General features: G+C 40.2%; 1 protein-coding gene and 1 long non-coding RNA gene across 11 annotated transcripts in view; one reads left to right on the top strand and one right to left on the bottom strand.

Annotated features, from left to right (window-relative positions):
* PRUNE2 (prune homolog 2 with BCH domain) overlaps positions 1-22,390 on the top strand; it is a 316,953-nt gene that overhangs the window by 279,791 nt on the left and 14,772 nt on the right. For 5 of the 10 annotated variants that reach the window (XM_051858798.2, XM_017341931.3, XM_051858830.2 and 2 more), the window contains exons 12-16: positions 6,931-7,104; positions 13,190-13,292; positions 13,931-14,062; positions 16,197-16,283; positions 19,777-19,875. In XM_051858798.2, the coding sequence (XP_051714758.1) occupies positions 6,931-7,104; positions 13,190-13,292; positions 13,931-14,062; positions 16,197-16,283; positions 19,777-19,875 (595 nt within the window). Of the gene's footprint in view, positions 1-6,930; positions 7,113-10,174; positions 13,293-13,930; positions 14,063-16,196; positions 16,284-19,776; positions 19,876-22,390 lie in introns of those variants that run through there. The other 5 variants (XR_011379490.1, XR_011379489.1, XR_011379488.1 and 2 more) reach the window with 4 other exon arrangements.
* Positions 651-21,855, bottom strand: LOC138844083 (uncharacterized). Its single transcript, XR_011379491.1, has 2 exons — positions 21,615-21,855; positions 651-964 (listed from the first exon to the last, which is right to left on the bottom strand). It is a non-coding gene; the product is annotated as an uncharacterized lncRNA (long non-coding RNA).

The raw sequence follows: 22,390 nt of genomic DNA on the forward strand, positions 1-22,390 counted from the left end.
TTCCCAGGCCATAGCAGAGAGCTGGATCAGAAGTGGAGCAGCTGAGACTCAAACTGACACCATATGGGAAGCCGGTACTGCAGGCATCAGCTTTACTAGCTATACCACAGCACTGGCCCCAGTATGCTACAGTTTCACACTCAATTGCTTATCTGCTATTTGTCACCAAAAGAATTTTAAAGACAACTGTATACAGGGTGTTTTTGCTATAACAAGGAACACTTCAAACATTCTGTCTTCTAAGGATATTCACATCAACAGTGCAAGAGCATGATACAGAAAGCTGGCCAACTTTCACAAATGTGTGTTCCTGCTGTAAGACCACAGCTGACACTGTCTCTAGTTAGTCTACAACCGCAGTAGACTCCCCACTGTGGTCTGTGTAGCACAGAACATTCAAGAACCTGTGTGCTAAGTCACCTCAAAAAGACAAAGGGGAGGTTCAAGTTGACCTCTCCCCTTGTATGAGGGCTTACGTATTTTATTCAGTCTCGAGAGAGAAAGCTCATTGTTGAGAGAAGGAAACAAGCATTTCTCAGGGAAGAAAGCATGAAACCCAAAATTAAATTTAGAGAGCCTGAGGCAGAATTAAATGAGACCTGAAACTTTTTGCAAAGAGTGGGAAGGAGAAGACTAGAGAAGAATGATAATTTATAGTAGAAAATTTATTTGAATCAAGAGGATGTTGCTAATTCCAGGGAGTCAGTAAAGCTATTTTTAAAAAAGATTTATTTATTTGAAAGGCAGAGAGAGAGAGAGGGAAAGAGGGAGAGAGGGAGAAGGGGAGTAGGAGAGAGAGATGGGTCTTCCATCTGCTGGTTCACTTCCCAAATGGCTACAATGGCTGGGACTAGGCCATGCTGAAGCCAGGAGCCAAGAACTCTACCTGGGTCTTCACAGAAGTGACTGGTGTTCAAGCACTGGGACCATCTTCCACTGCTTTCCCAGGCACATTAGCAGGAAGCTGGATTAGAAGCAGAGTAGTTCAGACTTTAAATATCACTCATAAGGGATGTAGGCATAGCAAGTGGCGGCTTAACCCATTGGGCCACAATGCCAGCCCTAGTAAAACTATCTTTACCTCACATTGTTGACTACTAGAAGTCAAACCTTACAAGAACATGATGTTTCTATACTCTTAACTAATTTTTAAAAATGTGTTTATAGCAGTCAGAAGATGATGGGAAGAAGGAGCCCCATAATTTATGAGTTCATACTTTCTGAAACATTAGACACAACACCTCATAAAGATCCCCAGACCCAGTCATATAGCTGTTCTCAACAAGAAACTGGGAAAATGTTTACATATATGTATAGAAACACATACTTACCTTTAAGGTAGAGCTATCCCTTCTTACTTCAATGCCATAATCAAAACAATGTAAAGAAAAGATTAACAGCCAACTATATGAAAATATTGAATTTTCATTTGGCAACATTTGAGCGTCCTTAAATAAACTCATATATAGCTAAATACCTATATTTAGTTATTTTTATTTGAGAGACCCAGAGACACAGATGGACAGAGAATGTTCTCATCTATTAATTCACTTCCCAATGCCCATATGGCAGGGCCTGAGCCAGCTGAACCAGGGAGCCAGGAATTAAATACAGATCTCCCACATGGCTGGCAGGAGCCCATTACTTGAGTCATCACCACTGCCTCCCAGGGTCTGCATTGGCAGGAAGCTGGAGTGAGGAGCCAGAGGTAGGTGGGTGTCCCAACCCATGCTTAACTGCCAGGCCAAATGTCCACCCCCAGCCAAACACTGAAAAGCTAAGCATAAGAAGAAAAATAATTCCAAAACATGACAAAGTTTCATATGAGGAACTCCAGCAAATGAGCAAGAACTGTAATGGGCAAAGGATTTAGCAGATACTCCCCTGTCCATAAGAGAACTGTAAAGCCACTGAACATTAAAAATTCTCACTTCTTTAATGCTTCATTAAGATTAAAACAACATGTAACATTTTCATCTTTAGTTTTCCAGGTTAAAAACTTTGATAGCCTCCAGTGTTCTTGATGATGGAAGGAAACAGGCACTCTCATGTTAAGAATATCATAGCATATGATATACTTAAGGGCCAAAATGCCCATAAAAACTTTCAGATATTTTTACCTGTTGACTCAGCTTTCCTTTGCTAGGAAGCTTCTATTAGCAGTATCTGCACAAATGAGGTAAGGCAATGTTCGAAAAATGCTTACTGGAGTGAATTCTTTTTAAAGAACCATGACAATAACATGTACTAAAACAAAATTTCCATCACCATGGAACTGATGGACAGTAAAGTGGAATACTTGAGAACTACTTTTAAAAATGAGCAGGATCTGTATTTTCTGAGATTAACTGATAGTTTTGCCTAGCAGTTAAGTCATGAGTTGGGATGACTGTGCCCCATACTGTAGTGCCTGGGTTCAAGACCTATCTCCAGCTCCTGACTACAAACTTCCTGCTAATACAGACCAGGGAGGCGGCAGTGATCCCTTAAGTAATGGATTCCGGCCACCCACGTAGAAGATCTGGATTGAATTCCTGGCTCCCTGCTTCAGCCCACCCAGCTGTTGCCATTGCAGGCATTTGGGGGAGTGAACCAATGTATGGTAGCTCTCTCTGTCCATCTCTCTCTCTCTCTCTCTCTATCGCTCTCTTTGTTATACTATCCTTTATTATTAGATAGGAGTAAATTATAGAACTCTCTCTCTATGTGTGTGTGTGTGTGTATGTGTGTGTATATACATAATCATATTTTTGGGGAAAGTGTGTAGAAGAAGAGAAATACATATCAGTAGTAAAAGGTGAGAATGATCTTACTGATTTTTTGCTTTTATGAACAATTGCTGCATTGCCTGGACATTTATTAGTGTGTTTTACTCTTTAAAAAAATTTAGAAGAGCAGTTTTAGGTTCACAGCAAATTTGAGTAAAAAATATGGAGAGTTCTGTATATGCCCCACACCCTCTGTGTTCAACCTCTCTCCCAATCTACTCTTCCTTGAGACTGGTACATTTGTTACACTTGACGAACCTTCCTTGACACGTCACACATCATTATCACCCAGAGTGCTTAGTTTACATGAAGGTTCACTTTTGATGTTTGTAGACATGGATCCATTGTTATAGTATAGTATAGAATTTCAGTGCCCTAAAAACCCTCTGTGCTCCATCTATTCATCCCTCCAATCCCTGACAACCACTGAGTCTTTTTTTCTTCAGATTTATTTATTTATTTGAAAGGCAGAGTTACAGAGAGGCAGAGACAGAGAGAGCTTTCATCAGTTGGTTCACTTCTCAAATGGCTGCAATGGCCGGAGCTGGGCCTATCCGAAGCCAGGAGCTTCTTCCTGGTCTTCCATGTGGGTGCAGGGGTTCAAGGACTTTTGCCATTTACTGCTTTCCCAGGCCACAGCAGAGAGCTGGATCAGAAGTGGAGAAGCTGAGACTCAAACTGGCGCCCAAATAGGATGCCAGCACTGCAGGCAGCGCCAGCCCCACCACTGAGTCTTTTACTCCTTAGTTTTGCCTGTTTCAAAATGTCATGGAAATAGAATTATACAATATATAGCCTTTCAGAATGATTTCCTTCACTTATTTATTTAAGGTTTCTCAATGTCTTTTTATGTCATGATAATACATTTTTTAGTGCTGAATAACATTCATTGTCTATATATAACATATTTAATTTTTCCATTCACCTACTAAAGGCCATCTTTATTGCTTCTACATCTTGCCAATTATGAATAAAGCTGCTATAAACCTACATGTACAGGTTTTTATGTTAATGTACATTTAGAACACATGTGGCTAATTACCAAGGAGTACAGTTGCTGGGTTCTATGATGAGTATATTTCATTTTATAAGGAACTGCCAAGATATCTTTCAAAGTGGCTGCATTATTTTGAATGCCTACCAGTAACAAATGAGAGTGCCTATTGCCCCAGCCCTCACCAGTATTTGGTGTTGTCAGTGTTTTGGATTTTGGCCATTCTAATAAATATGTAGTGGTATCTCATTTGCATTTTAATTTGCAATTTCCTAATCAAACATGATGTTGAACATCTTTTTATGGTTACCTACCATCTGTCTCTTTTTAATGAGGTGTCTGTTCAGGTCTTTTCCCCATTTCTATGTTGATTTATTTTTTTATTACTGAGTTTTAAGCATTCTTCATATGTATTGGACAACAGTCCTTTATCAGCTTTGTATTTTACAGATATTTTCTGTCTGCAGCTTGTCTTTGTCTCTTGACATTGTGTTTCATGGAAGTTTTTTATTTTAGTGAAGTCCAGTTCATCAATTATTTTATAGGTCATGCCTTTGGTGTTTTATATAAATAGTTGTCACCATATATAAGATCAATTAGGTTTTCTTTTATGTTATTCTCTAGAAATTTTATAGTTTTGATTTTATATTTAAGTCTATGGCCCATTTTGAGTGAATTTTTGTGAAAGATGGAAGGTCTGGCTCCAGATTCAGTTTTTCGCGTGAGGATGTCCAGTTGTTCCAGCTCATTTGTAAAACCATCTTTGCTCCATTGAATGGCTTTTGCTCCTTTGTCAAAGATCAGTCAACTATACGCATGTGATATCTGCTTTACTTTTATAACTAGAATAAAAAATATGGTATATAATTTTTTTCAATGAGGCAACTTAAATAAAAGTTGGTAGGAAATAAAATCATCACACTCTCACCCCAGATACATCACTGGAGTCAAGCTAGAGCAGGCCAGAGAACGCTGAACACAATGAAGAAGGTTTGGTGTGTGGCAAGGTCATTGCAAAGAAGGGCACCTGTGTACAGGAGCCTTGGAAAACAATCCACATCAGAGCCCAGAGTCCCGAGGGAGTAGACACAGATGGTAAATAGGGTCCTAGGAAAAGAGCTAAGGTTAGCACCCTAGAGTCCTAATCCAAGTAAGAAGGAAGAAACAGAAAAAATTCCAGACGGATGGATGGATTTGTACAAGTGACATAGTGCTTAATTCAAAGCCAAAGATTACTGTTTTCTGTCCTCATTAAGTTGCCCAGTGCTGGTGGGAAACACAGTAGAAGATGGGGTGAGCCAATGCTCTGTAGGTGGTGATAGCTATTGATGTTGGCACAAAGGGGTAGGATTGCTTCCCAACTGGACTTCATTTTGCTACTCTAAGTTATATGCAATTAGGCACATTTGAATGTATAATTGCAGAGTCTTCCAGAACATAATGGCTTTGTTGTGGCTCCCTTACAGATCACCCATATTTCTAGGAACTTGTCCAAGCTTTCCTTTATTTCCCACTCAACTTCTCAGTTTTAACTGAGTTTTCTGAGTAGGTTCCAAGCTAAGTGTGGAGTGGGTTGATGGAGGTGATTCAGACATAGCTCCTTAGCCAAAGGAACTCGTAGCCTCTTAGTAAAATAAATAGGATGAAGAATCACATATTCAAGGTATAATGTGATAACTTAAGAGAGTTGAAAAAGAAAGGTTTTGATATGTGTGCTTACTAACTCTGTGGGTTGAAGCAAACTACTTTGGAGTCAGCTTTTGCATTGATATAATGTCCATTTTAATATCTACTGCTATGCCAGTACATGTTAGATAGTTATTCATATTATTATTAATTTTATAAGTATGTAATAAAATATTGCTATTATGAATATAAACTTGCTTTAGGAAGACTACAAGTTATAGTGCAGTATAAATTCAATTGTCTTTTCCCATGAGTGAAAACTAAGCCAGTGATAATATCTCACAATTACAGTGAAGGTTATAGATAATCTTTAAATTATATGATCAAAGAATAATTGTGGTTAAACTCTACTAGTATTTCTAGTAAAAGTAGAAACAATCACTGCTTATTCCTTGGAAAAGCAACATGGTTACCTTTATTGGATGACCAAAAGTAAACTTCTCCCCCAAAGAATGCTAAATTGGCTTTTTTTTATTGCCTTTTGTATCCACAAATCTAGTAGTCTTAAGAATGTTTGTCCATAGAGTGTTTCTGGCCTATAACATTGTTTCTCACTTACAGTTAAAATATTTCTTTAGCATATTTTAAAATGGAATAATACACATCATATGTTCCCAATAAGAAAGGGGGTTCAACCCCATTATAAGAGTCTTAGAGTAGAGGTGTTGGCTGGTAGTATCATCATGCTGCCAAGCTAAGGACACTATAAGACTGAACACTCAGGAGATATGGCCTAAGAGAATCAAGATTATATGGGCCTCGGCCGGCGCCGCTGCTCAATAGGCTAATCCTCTGCCTTGCGGCATCGGCACACCGGGTTCTAGTCCTGGTCAGGGCGCCGGATTCTGTCCCAGTAGCACCTCTTCCAGGCCAGCTCTCTGCTGTGGCCAGGGAGTGCAGTGGAGGATGGCCCAAGTGCTTGGGCCCTGCACCCCATGGGAGACCAGGAGAAGCACCTGGCTCCTGCCTTCGGATCAGCGCGGTGCGCCAGCCGCAGCACACCAGCTGCGGCGGCCATTGGAGGGTGAACCAACGGCAAAAGGAAGACCTTTCTCTCTGTCTCTGTCTCTGTCTCTCACTGTCCACTTTGCCTGTCAAAAAAAAAAAAAAAAAGATTATATGGGCCTGATAAATAACCTTTTGCCCCATTAGGAGGACCTGTAGTCTTTAATCCACGTGATTTAAGATGAGCCAGCTCTGGTTTATTCTCCACTGGACCACTATTGACACAAGACAGCCATGCTTGCACCAATTACCACCTTCAGCACAGCCTTAGCAGTGAATCTGGGTGTTCTACCAGCCAACAAAATGACTTTATTGAGTAGACAATATGTAGTATGATGTTAAGTTCCATAGAAGTCATCCAAAACATGGAGTTCCATCAAGTTGGCTTGTCCAGGAGGGAACTTGCAACCTAGGCATTTAGTCGCCTCAGTTGTGGATGTCTTGCTCCTTCAGCCCTGCTCTGTGCTTCATTTCCAGAAGATTCCATGGCAAACAAAGATTCTGGCCAAGAGTCAGAGTCTATTCCAGAATATACAGCTGAGGAGGAACGGGAGGACAACCGGCTGTGGAGGACAGTGGTGATTGGAGAACAAGAGCAGCGGATTGACATGAAGGTCATCGAGCCCTACAGGAGAGTCATTTCTCATGGAGGTAGTCAAGCTCTGTGCAAATCCGGGCCGTGGGCAAGGGGCAGGCATTTTGAATTAGAAAATAAAACTCGAATTCTCTGTGGCATGACATCCCAAAGACCATGTTTTGCTATCAATTCTGCAGCTAAGTCTGTTACAGCCTACTAGAAAGCCTACTAGACAAAAAAAGTTTCCCATGTAAAAAATGCTTTACACAATATACAGCTGTATTTTTTTTTAAAAAAAAGATCTATTTATTATTGATTTGAAAGGCATATTGACAGAAAGAGAGGAAGAGACGAATGCAAGAAAGAGAAAGAGATTTCGTCTGCTGGTTCACTCTCCTTGTGGCCTTAACAGCCAGGGCTGGACCAGGGCAAAACCAGGACCAGGAACTTTATCAGGGCCTCCCATGAAGTTGGCAGGGACTCAAGAACTTGCGTCATCATCTGCTACCTTCCCAGACACATTAACAGAAAGCTGGATCAGAAGAGGAGTACGCAGGACTCAAAGCATGCACTCCAATAGGGAATGTGGGTATCCCAAGTGGTGGCTTAGCCCTCTATGCCACAACACTATCCCCACAGTCTTTGCAAATTTCTCAAAAGCATAGTTGTCCAACTTAATACTATATGTGTGGAATCCCTGTCAGTTGTGTGTAGGGTTGGACTGAATGCTTCAGAGTGCATAACACCAAGATCACTACAGCAGAGGTCCTTCTAATTACAAAACAGTGTTCTGTCCTCAGAAGCCTTAGGAAATCTTTTTAGACTCAGCCTTTTCCCTCACCTGAAATTTACTTTTCTAGCAACCATATTAAATCCAAGCCCAACAAGAGCCAATCTCAGTCAAAAGTTCTACCCGTTTCATGAGGGACAAAGGAAAGAGAAAAGTGTATTTTGTATTTCCAGTGCTTTATGGGGGGCTCAGAGAGCATATGTGACCTTGATTAATTTGGGATTCGTGACAAGTCAGATGGCACAAGCAACACATTTAACGTTGTTGACTGCAGAAAGCATCGACAGCTTTTTGATTTCTCTGCTGCATGCATTGCTTTTCTGAAGTCCTGAGGCATCATGGTAGCTACCCAGCTGTTGCAGACAGTGTGAGCTGACGGTGCAGTTGTTGCTCTCTGCATTCTTTCTTTCTTAATGAGGATGGGGAAATGAGAGTCTTGGCCCTGCGTTAAACTCGTAGCTTCTGTTTTCTAACTAGCAGAAGGACTTTGTTATTCCAATCAAACATCCCTCCATCAGCAGGTTTTTCACCTTCTATCCCATGCACTGCTGCCTCCATGTAAGTATCAAGACCACCCAGGGAACTCTACCATGACAGAGAAGGAGGATGCCAGTGGGTATCCTACCATGACCCTTCTATATCCTGCCTCACTGTTGGCCCTGAAATGATAGTGTGGCCCAGCAATAACTGCTGTGGGGCACAGGCAGTGTCCTGTAAGAGTAAACTTGGCTCAGCCCTTCAGAATGAAGGCTGGTCTGATCTTGCTGAACATGACAGGCAACTGTCCCCATAAGATCCCTTTTGTTCTTACCATGAAGGCCACAACTGAAACATAATCCAAATCACCCCACAAGATCACTCCTCCTTTCCAGATATTATTGGTTTGCTTGCTTTTTTGGAGACAAAAATGAAGCTAAACTGAATAAAGGCTGGCTGTAAGAGTAGCCTGTGCTCATTCTAAAGAGTAGAAAAAGTGCAGAAGGGTCCATGCACGTAGATCAAGGTCACCCAGTGAGAATCTCTGTGTACATTGCTACCTCTGCATTCTGAAAGAACCCTCATGTCATGAAGAAGACAGGCTCACAGCTTTGCTGCTGTCACAGGCTGGATTTTCTCTGAATAGTTCAATAGATTAGACTACTTCTTTGAGCATTAGTGAAATTAGGTAGGTAGGTCGGGTGGATGGGTTAAGTCCATCAGCCTGTTGCCCAAGTCAGGAAAGAGTGATTATCAAAGCCACTGCTTCTGCCTCACAGCTTTGTAAAACTTCACCTGAGACCACAGGGCTAACCTGGTTTGCTGAGCTGTCCACCCTTGCCATCCCCTCCCCTCTGGCATTTGCTCCTCTCCATTCTGTGTTGTGTGCTTGACTTTTGTCTGTTTGACTGTCTGGTTTGTTTTCAAGAGAAGGCCGTCTTTCCTGTCCCAGCTCTGCCTTGGCCTTCTCCAGGCGCTAGCCTGCATGAACATGCCTGTGGCTGCACTCCTTGGGAACATTAGCAAGATGCCACCCTTGCCTGCACCCTGGTTGCCTTTTGTACTCTGTAGGTAAAGATCATTGAGATGCTACTCCAGAATTTTCCAAGGCTTTGTCTTCCATATTGGAAACTTACGCCACTTTCCTTTACCTTGACGATAAAGCTTCTTAGCTATTGAGTTTGTCATCTGGCTTCTGATGAGCATTTTAAGAACAGCACTCACTCTGCCCATCCACGTGAATCTTGGTGCCTTGCATTTGCTATGAGGATGTTTTCCCATTTGGATCAACAGAGAATTGGTAACTGGGCAGTGCTCTGTGTAGTACACTGTATGGTGGAGTGATCAACAGTGTGGCAAAATTATCCCCAAAGCCTGCCCCATGTCCGTGCCAGTTAGAAATACTGATGCATGAAAGCACTATTTGAACAAACAATTTACTTTTCAGCTCTAGTGACCCTGAAATGAGCTATGGCTAGAGGCGCTAGACACAGTGTAGAAGAATGAGGTCAAAAGCCTGTTTTGCCACTTACTGGTCAGTGACCCTGGCACAACACTTACCTTCTCTGGGTCTCAACTACACCATCAATCAAATGAAGGTGATTGCAACACCAGTATTTGCATCGTGTGAACCCATGAGCAGTGTCCCTTAAAAACAAGAAGCAAAGAAGGGTATGGGTGGTTTTCAGCCAACAGCGTGGGCTCCCTTTGAGATTGGAACTGGCTTTTTTGAACTTGGAACAGAGAAATGCATTTAAATAATGGAGAATGATCACGCCAAAGAATTTTAACAAGGAGTTTCCTTTCTTGTTTTTTTTTTTGTTTGTTTGTTTTGTTTTGTTTTGTTTTGTTTTTTTACTTCTCTGATTTCATTGTAGGAGATTCAGGTAACCTTCTCTGCAGTATTGCTGGACAAATGATCCTGAAAAGAATGAGGAGAAGAGTTGCAGGCTGGTGTGTGTGTGTGTATGTTTTGGTTGCGACTGTGACATCTTTCCTTTCTTCATTCCATTTGCTGACCAGCAAACTTGTGTTCCACCCCTTTCATGCCTCTGTGTGCCACTGCAGGTAAGGTTTGCCATCTTTGCCCCAGAGGGTCCTAGGAATCCGCCACAGTGGGACTGCTCCCACACCCCAGCACACACACCCTGTTCACTTCACGTTCGTGGAGGAGAAACTCTGTCAGAACAAGTGTCTTCCAGCCAAATTTCCTGTGAATCATCCTGTTGCTATCAGGAAGAAGCTGCTTATTTTTTTAAAGGAATTGAGGAGTTATTGAGGAGGGACACAAAGCAAAGTCTCCCACTCATTCTAGTTGCGCTTTGCAATGAGACCAGCTCTTAATTTGGGAGGAAAGATTTCAAGTAGAATTTTTTTTTCTATTTCCTTCCTGAAATCATCTCTCCCCCTATTTTTTTTCCTCTTTGCCTCATTTTCCCTTCCTACAGCTCCCCTACTCCGAAGGACAAAGAGCCATTTTCATTTGTAAATTTCAGTAATTTTTTATATAGAGAGACGTTCCTTATAAGCAGTGATGATCCCTAAGTATTCCTTTGGTAAAATGCACTTGAGTGAAGATGGCAATACAGCATGCCAGACACAGATAACATTTATACAGTGACCTGAATTCCCATTGAAAATGACTTCAGGAGTACTATTTATAAACCTCAGTATTCCTGAAATTTAAAATATTTGCTAGGAATTCTCCAGAAATAGAAAAACAAAGTCAAAGGAACTGAGCAGTCATGGTCCTGAAGCCAGACAGCTTTTAGAGAAATGCTTTAGGAAGCTGTCTTACTTGTTTTTAAGTTGCATTACATGTGTCTATTGTGTGTTTTAACTAACTTTGTCTTTTTCTTGTGCTGAATTTAAATTGTATACCATCATGGTGTTAGGACTGGTGTAGCTAACTCACCAACGGAAGTGTGGATTTCCATTTAGATATGAATCTTCTGAAATGAAATTGTTTGGTGGAAAAGGCTTTTCTTGTGTTAAAATTATCTCCTTCTGCCATTTTCCTTCACATTTCATTCTCAAAGCAAGTTGATAAGTACCTACATGTTGGAAAAGATGGAACTAAAGCAAAAAAAATCCAGGTGGAAACTACTAAAATGCCCTCTCACAAACACATGTTGCATTAGCTGTATAGTTACACAGGTAGCCTCCTATTAAATATGTGAGTAGACATACCATAAGCAACAACCTCAAGTTTGTAATGCACACAAACCTGTAACAGTATTTTTAGTTGGTATCATTCTACTCCTCCACCTTTTTTTTTTTCTTTGCGGTATAGTCATTCTTGGAATCTTTGTAGAGAACATCTTATTAAACTGTTTTTCAGGAGTTCACCCTATCCAAATATATATACAACTGGTATTTTTCTGCTTTGTAATCACCAGAGGGGTATTTAGAGTTCTGGGAAAAATTGAAACACACTGATTTCTGGGAGAACTGGATCAGCCTTAAGGGTATATCCTGTCCTCCTACTTACTCAAAGCATTTAGAAGATCTCTATTTAGCGACTCAAAAATCAAGAACTATAGCCACAGATTGTAAGTGTTTAAGCAGGGATACTAAAAAAATAAAAATATAGGACATTTCTTAAACATGGAAGATACAATGCATTCCATATGTCTACCTGCTGGGATTTAACCAACATCTGCCATGAATTTCAAAGATGAGCTCAAAGGGAACATAGAGTTTGTTTAAAGATGGGATGGTTCCAAATTTATGTCTTCATTTTCAAAAAGGAGAATAACATCCTGAGACATACAAGGAGTCTTTGAAAAGTTCATGGAAAATGTGCATTTTCGAAAAACTACATATGGACTTCAATTTTTTTGCACCAAAATAAACTTGTCTCCTAATTCTGTTTTCCATGAACTTCTTGAAGTCCCTTATATCCACATTTTCCTTGATCTTTGGCGTTGTCATGGTCACACTTATTTGCATTTTCTACTTCCTGTTTTCTTAACACCACCTGCAAATAGCACTTCCACCCCCACCCCATGTTACCTGGAAGTAATTCTCAAAATTTTCCCAAAACATGTATTTTCATAAAACTCAAAGAGAATTTAACCAGGTCCTTATTTAGCTTGCCTCTTTCTTTAAGAGGCAAGGCTCTGAATTCCACGCTAAGTTATTCTGGGCATGGCTAGGACTTCCCATGAGCATCTACATTCTGTTGAGTCTGGCGCAGTAGCACCCATGGGCGCTCAAGGCAAGTGACTGGCAGAAAAATCAAGGTAAATGTGTTTTACTCAGCTACTCACTAGTGGCCACTGGAGAGTCTGGGTCTGAGTTAAATTGCGGTTCAATGCCTACATTCTCCCTTCAAATCCACTGGGGTCTAAACTACAAAGGACCAAAGACAGTTAAGCCGAAGCTCTTCTCTAGCCATCAGAAGAAAGAAGTATTACATAAATTATCTCTCTTTTAAGAAAAATGTATTGCTGATCATTCTGTGATAAATTGAATATTTATACAACCCATTAACAATTATATACATTATTGTACACATTATATACATATTATGTGCTCTTAAATTTGTGTATATGAAATACATGAAATATGTTCACCTTATATAAATAATTCAACCTAAATACATTATATGTACAACTCATATAATCTCCCATAATATGGATATGCATTGCCCATATTTGCAAGCATATTCACTCGCTGTATTTAAGAACCTATATGACATATATGTTAACCGCTAAGTGATAATTATATATATACTTATGGAATAATACTTGCTATTATACTCACTTCACGCTATGTATATTATATCCACATACACTCACTTATCAAGGCTTCACATTTATCCTTTAGGTTAGATATTGTTTTGTTAAGAGCTTTCAACTGGTTACAAATGTCTTTTTGTCTGTCCCCAGGATACTATGGGGACGGTCTAAATGCCATCATTGTGTTTGCCGCCTGTTTTCTGCCAGACAGCAGTCGGGCGGATTACCACTATGTCATGGAAAATCTTTTCCTGTGAGTGACATTTATGACAAAGTGCTTTGAGTTAATGTCTGTGGCATGTACTGGCAGATAGAGCATCTTTAATTAAAGGGAATGGGTGATGTAGAATATTCTAAGCCTTTGATAAAAAGTCACTAAGATTTCTATCAGGGAGCATTGCTCAGGAGGCTAAAATCTTTCAAAGAGCTCTTTTGTCCTTTTGCTCAGATTGAAAACAAAAATGAATTGAGTTTGACCTGCATTTTAAAATCCTATAACATTTCCTGTGGTTGAAGTGTTATTTTCTTCCCCAATAACATGTGTTTGGTCAACTGATGATAACCTGACTCCATTTATATCCGCCTTTGTTTGCCTGAGTTGCCCTTTAGTTTTGATAACATTGTTAACAATTCTGAAAGTCAGGTTTCTAATCCATATGTTTTTCTAGTGCAGTTGATTAAAAAAAAAACATACAAGTAAGTGAACAATACTCACTCTCAGAGAAAATGATCTTGGGTAACTACATTTTTCCTCAAGGTAAAGAGATAATGGATACAACCATTCTTCAATGTCATAGACTCTATAATTTAAATGATAAGTAATTACAGTGTAAATAGAATAAAATGTTTCATGTGAGAACTGAAAACACTCCTCTTCCTTCCTGTGATCAGATACGTAATAAGCACCTTAGAACTGATGGTGGCTGAGGACTATATGATTGTGTACTTAAACGGTGCAACCCCAAGACGGAAGATGCCGGGGCTGGGCTGGATGAAGAAATGCTACCAGATGATTGACAGACGGTATGTAGCTCTCTTATTTAATCACTATTTGACTTACTCAATATGTAATTCACTTTTAGACTATCATAAATACAATCACATTTTAGCAGGTCAGCATATTTGAAACAAGGAATTATAGAAATATTAATTTTAAAAAGTCTCACTGGATGACCCAAAGTTGAAATAAAACAAATGTTGCCCATATTTTTGCTGAATGTAATCTCAAACCTAGCAGGCCAAATCTCTTTTTAAAAATTTTTTACTTTATTTGTTTGGAAGGCAGAGAGACACAGAAATAGAGAGGAGAGAGAGAGAGAGAGGAAAAAAATGCACTCCTTTAGGCTTCCCAGATACCTAAAAAAGCCACTGCGAGACCAAGTCAAAGTCAACAGTCAGACACTCAATCCTGGTTTCCCATGTGGGTGTCAGGGACTCAAGTGTCTGAGCCACCACCTGCTGCCTTCCAGGACACACAGCAACTAGACACTGGAATCAAGAACAGAGCAGGTTCCTGAACTCAGATATTTTGATACAGGATACAGGCATCCCAGGTGGCATCATAACTGCTGTGCCAAACACTTGCTCACCCAAGCCTGTTTTAAACTGTGCTTGTGCTGTTGCCACAAATTGCTGTTGTACAAATTGAGCTAATCAATCAAACTACCCATGTCTCTTTAATGGTATCATGTGGCCTTGTTTGTCATGTGCACTGAAACTATTGTCATATGATAGACCGTTGTGCTTTTATTTCAACATTCATTGTCAATTCAAATTACCTGCTAGCCCATACTGTGCCTTTGTGTGCCCCTTCCTCAGTATACTTTACTTCCATCAATTTTGATTTTATTAAAACAAAACACTTAATAAGCATGTAAATTGATGATATCTGTGCTATGTGTTGGATCCCCATAGGAGGATCTCCTTGCACAAAAACATGTGATTGTCTCATTACATTAATGAAGATAGATTTTATAGTCCAAAATTTATAAAATAACATTGCTAATGCTGAAAAATATACCTGAACATCAAGAATTGTTAAAGCGCTAAGCCAAAGGCCAGACAACCACATGATATACTGTTACTATTTTCATTATTTTTAAATGATTTTTTTCTTATTTATTTGGAAGGCAGAGTTATAGAGAGAGAAGGAAAGACAGAAAGAGGTATCTTCCAACTGCTGGTTCACTCCCCAAATAGCCACAACAGCCAGAGCCTGTGCCAAGCAGAAGCCAGGAGCCAGGAGCTTCATCCACGTCTCCTACATGGGAGGCCAAGTACTTGGCCCACCTTCTGCTGCTTTTCCCAGGCCATTCACAGGGAGCTGGATCAGAACTAGAGCAGCTGGGACTCAAACCGGTGCCCATATGGGATGTCAGCATTGCAGGCAGCAGTTTTAACTGCTGTGCCACAATGCCGGCCCCTGCTATTTTCATTGTACAGGAGAAGAAAACAAGGCTCAGCAAGATCAGATAAACTGAGTTGCTATTAAGAAGATATTCTTCTTAAAATAGTGAAGGCAATGCTCATGAAAATGAAAAACATTAAGGCCGGCGCCACGGCTCACTAAGCTAATCCTCTGCCTTGCGGCGCCGGCATACCGGGTTCTAGTCCCGGTCGGGGCGCCGGAATTCTTTTCTGGTTGCCCCTCTTCCAGGCCAGCTCTCTGCTGTGGCCAGGGAGTGCAGTGGAGGATGGCCCAAGTACTTGGGCCCTGCACCCCATGGGAGACCAGGATAAGTACCTGGCTCCTGCCATGGGATCAGCGCGGTGCACCGGCCGCGGCGGCCGTTGGAGGGTGAACCAACGGCAAAAGGAAGACCTTTCTCTCTGTCTCTCTCTCTCACTGTCCACTCTGCCTGTCAAAAAAAAAAAAAAAAAAAATTAAACAAAAATATGCCATGACAGTTAGAGATGCATGTACTGCAAGATTATCACCTTTTTATTTTATATTCATTCCTGTGGGAGAATGAAGATTGAAATTATTTCAAATTATGTCTCAAAGAGCTTTCTTTTTGTTAATCATAGCCATTCTATGGCTTTCTCTTGCCTACAACTCCCCCCAATTACATATTCTTATGAGGGTATTTATTTTCAGCTTTAATTCCCATTGAAAATGGGTTAAGAGTAACATATAATGTTTTTGTTTTTCAAATAGATTACGGAAGAATTTGAAATCATTCATTATTGTTCATCCATCTTGGTTCATCAGAACAATCCTTGCTGTGACACGACCATTTATAAGGTATGGCTATCATTATAATAAAAGTGTACTAGTAGTTTCTAAAAACATGTATTCCTTGTTCTGTAGACAAGAATTCATGAACCAAGAACATCCAGGAAAATATTTTTTTTGCCTCTGCCTTTCCTAGAAAGATATTTTGGACTGTATCCATCAAGAGTCTCTAATTAAGAGAATCATTTCATAGTGAATATTTCCTCCCAATCAGTATAAAACATGACCTTTAAATTGCTGCTATAAATATGGAAGATGAAGTGCTGAGATTCCTATGTCACCTGAGAAAAGGGACTATTCAATACTTTCAGAGTAATGAGTTATTTTATAGAGAATAGAAAAGTATGGTTATGTGACAATGGAAAATAAGTATTACTCAAGGAGAAAAACAGGAGCCATCCTTGTGTTAATTGTTACAAATTAACCAACTTCTGTACAAATATACTGTAGTCACCAAAGTTAGAAAAACAGTCATTTTGAGGGATGTGTTTTGATGCCCTGAGGATCCTTGGTTTCAAGTTGGTGAATATGTATGCACCACTTATTTTGTTAGGTGTTATATAACCTGCCTTCAGGAGATGCAAAGAAAACTAATATACAGCTTATAGTATAGTAAGATGAGATAGTTACATGAAAGAGTCAGTATTTCCTAGGAAACATTAAAAATAGAACAAAGTGTGCCAACCATCAAGATACAGACTACCTACATTGAAAATTTCCTGCCCTGAAATTATGAATGAGATGGGAGTTTGGCACAGCCGTTAGGATACCTCTTAGGAATCCTGCATTCCATGTTGGCACAGCCATTAGGACACTGCCTAGTATTCCATGTTGCAGTGCCTGGGTTGGCGTTCCAGCTCTGCTCCCAATTCCAGCTTTCAGCTAACGTGCACCCTGGGAGACAGCAGGTGATGACTCGAATACTTTTGTCCCTGCCACCTCCATAATAGACCCAGTTTGAGTTCTGGGCTCCTGGCTTCAGCCTGGCCCAGCCCTGGTTGTTGTGAGCATTTGGGGAGTGAACCAGAAGATGGGAGATCTCTTTATGTCTGTCTGTCTGTCTGTCTGTCTCCTCTCTGTCTCTGCCTTTCAAATAAATAAGTAAATAGTTCTTTTAAAAAGTTTTTAATGAATTCCTAATAAAAATTCTGATTGCTTTCAGATAAAAAATTGAACATTAAAATCCTTTATTTTTTTTACATAGATGTAAAAAAATCTAGCATATTGAGTAGCAGAATTGAGCCTGCTTTACTCTGCCAGAGGTTAGCTGTTTACTCTACTAGATTAAATTGCTTTTCAAAATATTGTGGAGGCAGGCATTTAGCCCAGCAGTTCAGATATGGGTTAAGATGCTCATGCTCCATGTCAGGGAACCTGGTCCAGCTCCTAACTCCAGCTTCCTGCCAATACAGATCCCTGGAGGCAGTGGTCATGGCTCAGCTACTTTGGTCCCCGGCACCCACATAAACCAGAAGATGGGAACTTTCTCCCTCTCTCTCTCTCTCTCTCTCTCTCCCTTTCAAACAATGTTTCACAAATTAACTATTTAAGGCATGCAAAACCCCACTTATTTTAATAACTGCAGTAAATTCTTTAAAAAGAAAATAAGAATAGATGTACAGGGGGCAGTGCTGTGGTGCAGCAGGGTAGGTCGCCATCTGAGGCGCCAGCACCTCATATGGATACCTGTTCAAGTCCCAGCTGCTCTGCTTCTGATCCGGCTCCCTCTACTGTGCCTGGGAAAGCAGCAGAGGATGGCCAGGTGCTTGGGCCCCTGTATCCACATGGGACACCAGGAAGAAACTCCTGCCTCTGGCTTCAGCCTGGCCCAGTCCTGGCCATCATGGCCATTTGGGGAGTGAACCAGCAGATGGAAGATAACACACCCTCTCTCTCTCTGTAATTCTGACTTATGAATAAATAAATTCAGAAAATAATAGATGTACATTGTTAAGTGTATAAGAAGTTTAGTGGGTAAAAAGGTAAATATCAGGGACCTGCATTGTGGTACATCAGGTGAGGCTGGTATTGTGACACCTGCACTGAGAATGTGCCAACTATTACACTTCCAATCCAGCTCCCTGCCAATGCACCTGGGAAGGCAGTGAATGATGACCCAAGTATTTTTGCCCCTACCACATACATGGGAAACATGGGTGGAGTTCCTGGATCCTGGCCCAGCCCTGGCTGTTGCCGCTACTTGGGGAGTGAACCAACAGATGAAAGACCTCTCTGTCTCTCCCCATCTCTGTGTTGCTCTGCTTTCAAAGTAAATCTTCATAAAGAACACTACTGTTACTGATTCATGGATATTTGTTTAATAGTTCAGCTCATAATTAGAAAACATATATGATTTTTCTTGATAGATAATATTTGTTACAATATTGAATATTGATTATACTTCAGCACTGTTGAAAGGAGTTTTTACCTAATAACAATGACATTACTAATATGACATTGCAACAATAGTGTTTTTGGTAAATGGTATATAATAGTGACTTGCATTGAGTGGGTGCTTACATATATTATCTCATTTAATGCTAAAGGATAGTCCACTGAAGGAGATAATAGTTACTGTTTGCATCACGTGGAAGGAACCCCGAGGCTCAAGGAGGTCATATAAATTATCTAAAGCAGGTACCAGCAAACATCAACTGTAAAGGATCAAACAGTAAATATTTTAGGATTCACTGACCATATGATCTTAATCACAAGTACACAGTTCCGCCATGGTAGAACAAAAGCAGTCATAGACAATATATAAATCAATAAGTGATGTGTTCTCATGAAATTTTGTTTGTGAACGTTGAAATAGCATCTCTTATAGTTTCACATGTCACAAAATATTCTTGACTTTTTTAATATTTAAAAACCAGAGAAACAATCCTCAGCTAAAGACATTAAAACTTAAAATCAGCAGCAAGCTGGCTCCAGTGTAGGATAACACAGACTCTGAACTCAATTGTCTGCCGAGTTCTAAAGGACATGAATGTCAAGCATATAACCATCGTGTCTGACAATTTCATCCTGGAAAAATCTTCTGTAAAGATTCCCCTTTTGAATCAATTTTACCTCACTGTTATCAAGTTTTAGGCCTGAAAAAAAGAGATCACTGAACTTCATTATATTATTTTTGCTGCTAAAGAGTAAGGTATATGCAGAGACATATGGTGAATTCATTTTAAAAAGCAAGTTATTTGTGCCGTGCACTGGGTTAGATGCTACAAAAATAACAAGTATAGGAAGTAATGCATATGTTAAATATCTCAACTTAGCCACTCAATAATACATACATATTTTGAAATGTCATGTTGTACATGATAAATATGCACAATTTTATTTGTCAATTTAAAATAAATAAGTAAAACAATAGCAGCAGTAAGAACTCAAATAATGATAACCTTTCTTCTTAGTAAGAATGCTGTGACATGGTATTAAGTATATCAGGATTATCAAGAGTCAATGGTGACTTTACAACTAATGATTTCTTTTTTTTCCCTAGTTCAAAATTTAGCAGTAAAATTAAATATGTTAGTAGCTTATCAGAACTCAGCGGGCTGATACCAATGGATTGCATCCACATTCCAGAGAGCATCGTCAAGTAAGTATGATGGTTTTGAGGATTTGTTGAGAAACAGTATGTGCTTGGAGAGGGGGTTGGAGAAGAACTCACCTCTGGAATAGTGGGGAAAATAACACCTTATTTTTAAGAGAAATACTAAATATTCTCCAATAAATGTGTATTTTTTTCCTATAAGCTGCAGCTATCTATTCTTTTAGAGCCTCTTTCACACAGCCTTCTAGAAATTATTGGTTATTATTCATTTTTACTTTGAATTATATGTCCACTTTGGAGAAGGCATAAATATAACATCCTGTCCCCTACTTGGCACAGACACAGTAAGGGGCTAGGGTAGTTTGGATGTCTTTATTGTCTTTCCTAAAGTAATTCATCTGCATAACCCCAGGAAGATAGAAATAGGATGCTTTGTTTGTTTTTTTTTCTAAACCTTTTTTTCCCCATGATTTCCTTTAGATGCAAGATCAGGTGGTTGTTTCCCCAGTGGTGGGTGGGATGGTTGGGCCCTGGCCTGTAAGGGGAAAGCATAGATACTGAAGTCTCAGCATTATGCTGCAAAAATAAGAGATAAGAGTCAATGTCAACTAAGCAAGTATGTAGAGCTGGGGTTTTGCAACAGGAACACTGGTATGTTTTGCACAGAACCACTGCTTTCTGTCCTGTTTTCTCTTCCACTGGGTCAGATTCACTAGTTTTATATATGATTATTTAAAAAAAATTTGCCATCACTTCAAAGAACGGACAAGTGTGGCCAATCTTCCTCCATAAGATGATCAGCAAAATGGACCTCCCAATTTGGGATTCCACAAAAGAATTCCCTCACTTAAAATTTTTTTTTAAAGAAAGGCACAGAAACTCAAAGGCAAGGATTTGTATTTAATGTGTCTGAGATGAGCTGGGCGTAGAGATGCTCTATTTATGCTATTTATTTTGCTCTCCATAATAAACCCCCACTTTACAGATGCAGGGAAGATAACTTTGTAAGAAGTTACTTTGCAAAGTGCAGGTTGTAAAACAGGAAGAGATGAAACTGGAATCAGATCCAGGTCAATCTGGCACTGAAACGGCCATGCTCTTTACCCCCGTCAAAGTGTGCAACTAAAGTCAAGGCTCCAGAACAGGAACATTTGGTTTTCCTGCATCCCAGTATGAGGCATGAACACAGGATACTAAATGGACACACAGTGCCCATTGAGTTCCACTGAATCAAGCAGAGACTTCATAAGATCCTAACTGCTAATGACCCCAACAGGCTTATAGCTTCATAGAGTTCCCACCACCGGCACACCTCACAGCTCTGGCCTGCTGCCTCAAAATTGTGCACTCTGTCTCCAAACTCCACTTCTACCCTTTTTCTTTTTTTTTCTCTTTTATTTTTTTAAGAAGTCTTTTTTTTAAAAGATTGATTTATTTATAAGTCAGTTACACAGAGAGAGAAGGAGAGGCAGAGAGAGACAGAGGTCTTTCATCTGCTGGTTCATTCCCCAGTTGGACACAGCTGCCAGAGCTAAGCTGCACTGATCCGAAGTCAGGAGCCAGGAGCTTCCTCCCGGTCTCCCATGCGGGTGCAGGGGCCGAAGCACTTGGGCTTTCTACTGCTTTCCCAGGCCACAGCAGAGAGCTGGATGGGAAGTGGAACAGCCGGGTCTCGAACCGGCGTCCATATGGGATGCTGGCACTGTAGGCAGTGGCTTTACCTGCTACACCACAGCGCCGCCCCCACTTCTACTCCTGAAATTGAAAAAGTACTAGCCACTTACCTCTTCTATGCTCTCTGTCCTTCTGTAAGAGATGACAAGGCCATTCTCTGCTCCAGTGGAAATGAGCATCAGCCGCTTTCCTGATAAATATGGTGATGCTTCCATGGTGTAGCAGTTACAAGCAACAGAGTGGAAAAAGCTTGGGCTCCAGAAGCTTCGAGTTGAGTCTTCCCTACCATCTCACAATGTCTCTGAGGTTTCAAACCACCTATTCAAATCCTCTGAGTCTCAGCTTCAGCATCTGTAAAATGAGGAAGTAAATCACACTTCCCAGAATGATCCGGAGGATAGAATGAGAATAATATCCACAAAGCGTCCGGAAGCTGCCAGCACAGAGTTGGCAATCCACAATGTTCTGCAGTATAGTCATTGTTTTGAGAGGCTCACCATAATACAGGAAGTTTCAGTGAGAACTTAAACAAGCCCAGGCCACTTCTCACGCATCTACACACGTCAGTTTTCAAAGGCTCTGGTTGGGAAAATTCACTTCAGCAGAAAGTATTCCATTTGCAAAAATATTCTTCTGGAGGAAGAAATTGAGCACTTTGTGTGTGTTTTCTTCTGTCTTACTAATCTGTTTCCTTGGACACCCTCTCCATTACTGGCTTGCATTGTCTTATTTCCACATAATGTAATTTTCTAATTGATAGAAGCCATAATTTCTTTTTATTACTAACATTCAAAGTATCTGGTCTTGGCCAAGCTCAAAACCATATTCAGGTGGGATGGAGCCTGTCATCAAAGGGCTTCAACAAAAGAAAAATTTGCCCAACCTG

The sequence above is a fragment of the Oryctolagus cuniculus genome, chromosome 1, assembly GCF_964237555.1.
Source record: "Oryctolagus cuniculus chromosome 1, mOryCun1.1, whole genome shotgun sequence".
In the NCBI taxonomy this organism is placed as follows: domain Eukaryota; kingdom Metazoa; phylum Chordata; class Mammalia; order Lagomorpha; family Leporidae; genus Oryctolagus; species Oryctolagus cuniculus.